Here is a 7166-nt window from a genome sequence, read left to right on the forward strand (position 1 = left end):
ATAAGTTTGTTATCCAAATGAGATGGCAGTTTTTAACAGAGGCATGCATACAAGCTACTTTTTTATTTATTTATTTTTAACAAGGCAGCAGTGTATGCAGTTCTCGCTCATCATAGGAGACTCTATTCATCATGTCTTGAATTAAATTTAAATGCTCATTCTCTACATGAAAAAATATATACCTTACCACTAGACTATATTAGTGTTGGCGTATACTAACACTTTATTATTACCTCATCAAAGTTTCCACTATAAATATTAATTAATATTAATAATTATTATAATTAATTACAAAAGTAATTTTAATGTAAAAAAATAATATATATATAAACATACATGCAAGAGTATGAATCATGATATCCTCAGTGCCACCATGCCCTCCCCCATCTTTCCAACTCCAACGGTCAAAACGAACTTTCAAATCTCCCGCCACCTCCAACACCCCTTTCCCGCCATTCCATTCCCTCCTTCACAACTGCTCTTCCATGCAACTTCTCCACCAAATCCATGCCTTGATGCTCAAAACCAACGCCATTGCTGACCCTTTCCACCTCTCCAAGATCCTATCTTTCTCCTCTTCACCGGATTCAGGTGACCTTCATTATGCCTTCAAGTTGTTCTCCTTAATTCCTCAGAGAAACTCATTCCATTGGAACACCTTAATCCATGGTTTCTCTCTCAGTTCTTCACCAGAACAAAAGCCTGCTGCTTTTTTTGTTCAGCTTCTTGAAGAGGAACCTTCTCTTGTTAATCCATTTACTTTTCCCTCCTGTTCTTAGAGCTTGCGGAAATATGTCGGCAGCTTTTGAAGGAATTCAGGTTCATTGTTATGCTGTTAAGTGTGAGGCAGTGGCAGACTTGTTTGTGCTCAACTCTTTGGTTCAGATGTACTTCAAGTGTCGGCTTTCTGATAATGCGTGCATCATATTCGATAGAATGCCTGAGAGGAATGTAGTTTCATGGAACTGTGTCATTGGAGGTTTTGCTGAGATGGGAATGTGGGAGAATGTGAAGTCTTTGTTTTGGGATATGGTTGAAGACATTGTTGTTAAACCGAATGCACTGACACTGGTGAGGATGGTCACAGCTTGTACCAAATCAGGGGACTTGAATCGGGAAACTTGTGCACCCGGTATATTGAGGATAATGGGGTTTCGGTTTGTTTGACTCTGGGGAATGCTTTGATGAATATGTATGCTAAATTTGGGGAGATGAGTGAAGCTCGTCGATTGTATGATCGCATGTCTGATCCAGATGTTGTGTCGTCAACCACTTTGGTTAGTGGATATGGCAGCATTGGCCTCATGGAGTTGGCTAGTGAGGTTTTTTTGATAGCATGCCGATTCGGAACACTGTGGCTTGGAATGCGATGATGTATGGCTATGTTCTGAATGGTTATTTCGATGAAGCGATTTCACTTTTTATAGAGATGCTGGTATGAGATCTTTACTTTACTATGTTTATCCTCGTGTTTTTATCTTCATGTTTAAAAATAGTAATTATTTTTCCTTACTGAGTTAGAGAACTCGAGTATCAATTTATTTTACCAACTTATGAATTAGCATTGATAAAATTATTATATAAACCATAAGTTTGACAATTATATTCATCTTTTTACAGATTCTTGGTGCAAAAACCGATGAGGCTACTATGATAACTATCTTGTCAGCTTGTTCAAAAATCAGGAAATTTGCTTATTGGCCGAGTCGTTCATGGATACATCTATAAGCTTTGTATATTCACGACTCAAGAGTTGCTTCACTCACTTATAAGTGTGTATTCCAAGTCTGGAGTCATGGAAGCAGCAGAGCTGTTGTTTCATAAAAATGGACATTAAAAAAATGAGGTTTCTTGGACTTTGATGATGGAAGGGTATGTTAAAACTGGACAGAAAGAGGTTGCTCTAGAAATATTTCACAACATGCCTCGCAAAAGATTTGGCGTCATGGAATGCCTTGATTACTGTACTTGTCCAATGCAATTTCTTCAATGATGCTTTGGCGATTTTTTTGAAGACATGCAGAGGATGAAAAGTGATTCCCTAATTGTATCACTCTTGTCAGCTCATTATCTGCTTGTGCAGGGGCAGGAGCTCTCGAACTCGGAAAGTGGCTTCATGCTTACATCAAGAGAAATGACATTGAAATGGGCGCGACATTATGCTCTGCACTAATAGATATGTACGCAAAGTGCGGGTGCATTGAATTGTCCCTTGAGGTGTTTGAAAGCATGCAATGCAAAGATCTCGTCTGGAGTACCATAATCGGGGGGGCTTTCCATGAATGCTCATAGCAAGCTTGCTCTTGAGTACTTTGAGCGAATGGTAGAGTGCGGAGGGGTACCCGATTCCATCACATTCATCGGAGTTTTGAGTGCTTGTAGTCATGCAGGTTTGATAGAAGAAGGCAAGCACTACTTCCTTCTCATGACCGAAGTTTATGGCATACCTCCAACATCTGAACATTGTGGTTGTATGGTGGACTTGTTTGCTCGACAAGGACTCCTAAGTGAGGCGAAAGATTTCATCGATGGCATTAGTATTTCATCGAACGGGACTGCCATTTGGGGTGCTTTGCTTGGTGCTTGTACCATTTACGGGAATTTGGAGCTAGCTGAGTATGCAGCAAGACATCTTCTTGCAATCAATCCAGCGAATTCAGGAGCTTATGTTCTGCTTTCTAATGTGTATGCTAAAGCTTCCCGGTGGAGTGATGTTAGAAAGGTTAGAAACATGATGAAAGAACAAGGGATTGAAAAGATACCGGGATGCAGTTCAATTGAGGTGAATGGTGTTGTTCATGAGTTCTTCGTCGGGGATTTCTCGCACTCGCAAGGTGAAGAGATCTACATGATGTTAAACAGATTAGAAAAAATGCTGCAAAACCAAATGATTAGTAGCTGATTGGTATTTCTGATGAGAGTGAAAAATTGCAGAAAACCTTGCTCTGGAATTATTTTGATTGTTATTGCATTTTGATTCTTATTTTACATGTAAATTGATGTATTTTATTGTCCGCTGGGTTCAAACTAGGAATTGTTATAGGAATACAAATTAAAATTAAAAATTAAAAAATAAAAAATCCTTTGATTTACATTGTTTTTGCTCATGTGCTGCTTTTTCTTCTTGCTTTCGGAGACTGAATATATGGGGTGCTCACTCGCTGATGAATTATGCAAATAATAATAATAATAATAATAATAATAATAATAATTTAGTTAGAAATATATCTTGTTATATTTCATTGTTAGTGATATTTGCGAAAGGTATTTGCCTGAATGAAGAGGTGGGTTTGAACCTAATTCATACAAGTGAAGAGCACAGGTGTTATAGAATTCAATTTCTAATATATGTCCGTTCTTGACACCTAGCTTAATCTTATTTATAAAAAAACAATTACAAAACAAAACAATATCATAAGTTTTTTTAAAATTTATAAACCCTTATAAAGAGTATACAAAACCTCCATATGTAAATGATTATTTTACTAAATATCTTTATTAAGGATTAAAAGAATATTTGTTATGCTAATTATATATTAAAATTACAAATTTATTTAAAGGGTTAAAACTTGAAGTATAAAAAGTTCCATGTATCTACGAAAAAAAGGTTTTGAAAATTTTTTTCTTAAAAAATTTTGGCTTTTAATCTTGTGAATTCAACATTACCAAAATAATAATAATGATGATGATTGGGTCTTATATATATATATATAACCTTATGTACATATATGTAAATTTTGAATTATCTGATAATTTTTCAATTTTTTTAAAATTTTTGTAAAAATTTTTTAGCAAACCAAAAAAAGAATTGAAAAAGATTGCATATTATAATTAAAGGTTCTTGGATTTTTTTTTTAATTTTTTTAGGGTAATGCTCACATTTCCACTGTTGGACTTTTAGGCTTTATTTTATTTATTTATTTTAATTTTTGTGTCTTTTTTTATCTTGTTATCTTATTTTCCATATGGTTTTTTCTGAGCCAACAAACTTTTTTTTACAGAGGCTTAATTTTTTTTAAAGAGGACTAAAATTTTTTTGTAGGACAAGTAAAAAGTGAAAGAGGCAAATAATATTAGATTTTTTTATAAATATTTTTTTAAATAATGTATATATTAATAATATATATACTAATTTATAGAAAAATCAAGTTGCAATAAATTTTTTTACAATTTTTTGTTACTATATAACCAATTTTTTAAATGTCAAAAGGCTAAAAAAATAAAATTTTACACATGTTTTTTTAAAGATGAATTGCTCAAAAGGTCCAAGAAACACTACCCTATGGCCAAAAAATTCCTTGATTTTACCAAATCCTTTAAAGTCCCTCCTTTTTCACATAATTTCTATTAAGCCTAACAGATGGATAACACTGTTATCTCTCAAAAGAAATTACCATGTTGCTCATTCAGTTTTAATTGATTTGAAAGCTTTGAAAAATGGAAAACTTCTCATAAAACCTAATAACCATCACATCAGTCCCCACTTCTTCTTCTTCTTCTTCCCGAGACAAGTGAAGGCTTTTCATCTTCCATTTGAATTACAAGACCATCCTCGCCGGAGTTGCACCCATTGTCGTCGGAGACCCAAGAAGAGAAGAAAGGCACTTGACTGGACCATCTCGCTGCTCCCGTGCTATCGTTACAAGCAGGTATGAAAGCCCTATGATTTCCATGGCCGAAATCGTTTGTGTTCTTGGGCAATGTTAGGTTAGTTATTTTTATTGTGCATTCTATGATAAAGCATGGAATCATTTGGTGAATGAACTATATTTCTTTGAAAACACGTGATCTTGTAATTTCTATCTAATGGTTGGTTATGTGATTACTTTGTGTCCTAATTTACGATGAAACGAACAAAATTGTATACATTTGTGTAAGAGAGTTGATTCTCGTCCAAAAATCCTTGCAGAGTTGTTTGTTATAAATCACTCGAATTCCAATCTTATTATGCTGTGTTTGTTGAATTTTGTCAATATTCTGTGTTTGCAGAATTTTCTCAGTATGTTTTGTATATAGATTGTTAGTTATAAATCACTGAAATCAAAACCAGTATTCATTTGTGGTTTGTATCTTATTAATTTGGTTACTGCAATTGTTATATGTATGACAGTATTTTTGGCATTTAATGTTTATTTTTGTTCTTTGTTGTTCATTCAAATATAAGACTTAATATGTGGAATGGATATAGTTGTTTTATGTATCCGGTTTTATACAAACATGTTTAGTGTCATTCGAAATAATCACCCGAATGTGTATGTATTGTTTGTGCAATCAGGAGGGTTATGGCTAGCCAGTCGGGAAATTTGGTGAATGGACGTTACTACTTGGACGGTGTATGCCAGTTGAAAAAGAAGATGACACGAAGACATTAGGAGTTACTCCGAGGGACGCCATTTAGTCATCTGATGGATCTTAAGCCAATAGCACAAGAGAGTACGGTATTGGATGCGTTGATGCAGGTTTTTGATACATAGACCAAAACCTTTAATTTGGGAGACAGTCATTTACAATTCTGTCATGAAAATGTTTCAATGATACTTGGACTAAAATGTGATGGTGTCGCAATAGATTTCTCAAGGAAGAAGGAACGTTGCACATTCGAGGGGGAGTAGACCGAACAAGGGAGTGCTTGGTGAGGACTTTAATGAGTCTGGTTGGCGAGAAAGAAGAAAGTTTTGTAAAGCTTTTGCTGGTATACATCATGGGATCCTTACTTTTCCCCACAACTTCATGTACATCTCTAGAATGGTTAGCCTACTATGTGGAAGACACATCATCGCTGGATCAATATGCATGGGCCCAAAGCCACCCTACGAGTGGATTATGGATGATTTGCCCAATGTAGCCGCCCGTGTAAAGGGACGAGATGTTCCGGGAAGCAACCATGCGTAGGGTATTTGCTGAGGATGTACGATTGCACTAACAATTTGCTTTTTATAAAAGTAACGAGGATGCGAAGAAGATCCACTTTGGAAGAACACCACGCATTCTCATTACGTTGAAGCCGATGATTAAGAAACAAGCAGGTGTGAGTGCCTTGCTCGAGTCATTGGATGGAAAAGAGGTATGCAAATTAGAATCCATTGAGTATTCCCTTTTACTGTTCTCCTTTTGTTGTTGTATTTGCTAGTTTTCCCCACTTATGCCAGAGAGATAATCTGAAGTTGACATCATTGGTTCGGGAAAAGGTTGAGCTCAGCTTTACAAGGGAAAGTTTGGTTCTATCCGGTGCAACAAAAACACCAAAATTCATCAAGGCATTGAAACCAAAAGGTAAGAGGAAACAAGGGGGAGAGGCCTCCCCGTACAGCAGATCAAGAAAGTGAGAAATCAGTGAGCCCACCAAGGGAGTCCAAAAAATCATCATGTTCGAGTCCAGCGAGGCAACAGATGGAAAATAACAAATACGAAACATTGATGGTCAAGTGATAGCTCTTCGTCATGAAAGCTTACTATTCTTGAAGAAAGGAAGAAGTCAACCAATGAGAAAGAAGATGTTGTACCACCTCAATTAACAGATGACATTGGCCCAGCTCCACCAGCGAAAAGATCAAAGAGAGTGGGGATCTTGATGGGGATCTAAGAAATACCTTCACACGTTCTTTGTGATAGAGCTTTGTGAAGTTAGCTCGCCATAGAAAACGGAGATGGTGAGTAGAGATGAGTGATAAAAAGAGGAGAATCACTCCAAAACCAAGGCCAAGGAGGAAGAAAGAAAATGAAATGAAGAAGATGCAAAGCTTCTCCAGAGAAGACAAAAGATAAGGAAGAAGACTTTTGAGGGATGTCAAAGTACAAGCAACATGCTGCTTTGACAAGACATGGCGCCAGATTTCTCTCCCAAAAGCAAACGGTAAAATGGGGTTTTTCAAAAATATAAACGGGCAAAGATGACGGTAGGGACGAAATAAAAATGATTCTAAAAAGGAGGGACCGAAGGGTATATTATTTGGTCAGAGGGACTTATTGGGATAAACAAAAAGTTTCAGGGACTATTAAATAATTTTTCTTTTTTAAAAACTAAAATATTTTTATACTACATATATTAATTTGCTAAAAAATAAACCAAACAATAGATTTTTGTAAAAAAAAAAAGAAAAAGAAAAAATAACATAAATTAATTCATAAAATATTAAAAAACGAAACAATGAATTTTCACAAATATA

At 35.5% G+C, this 7166-nt stretch overlaps 1 protein-coding gene across 1 annotated transcript; it reads left to right on the forward strand.

The window, feature by feature from the left end:
* The first annotated feature begins 353 nt into the window (after positions 1 to 353).
* On the forward strand, positions 354 to 3039 carry LOC120255547 (pentatricopeptide repeat-containing protein At2g29760, chloroplastic-like). The gene is given in 7 exon segments (XM_039263359.1): positions 354 to 700; positions 735 to 1157; positions 1336 to 1435; positions 1621 to 1708; positions 1872 to 1964; positions 2048 to 2265; positions 2267 to 3039. Coding segments are annotated over 7 exon segments (1905 nt in total). The 3' UTR covers positions 2903 to 3039.
* The last annotated feature ends 4127 nt before the right edge of the window (positions 3040 to 7166 follow it).

Source organism: Dioscorea cayenensis, unplaced genomic scaffold, assembly GCF_009730915.1.
Source record: "Dioscorea cayenensis subsp. rotundata cultivar TDr96_F1 unplaced genomic scaffold, TDr96_F1_v2_PseudoChromosome.rev07_lg8_w22 25.fasta BLBR01001060.1, whole genome shotgun sequence".
Lineage (NCBI taxonomy): Eukaryota > Viridiplantae > Streptophyta > Magnoliopsida > Dioscoreales > Dioscoreaceae > Dioscorea > Dioscorea cayenensis.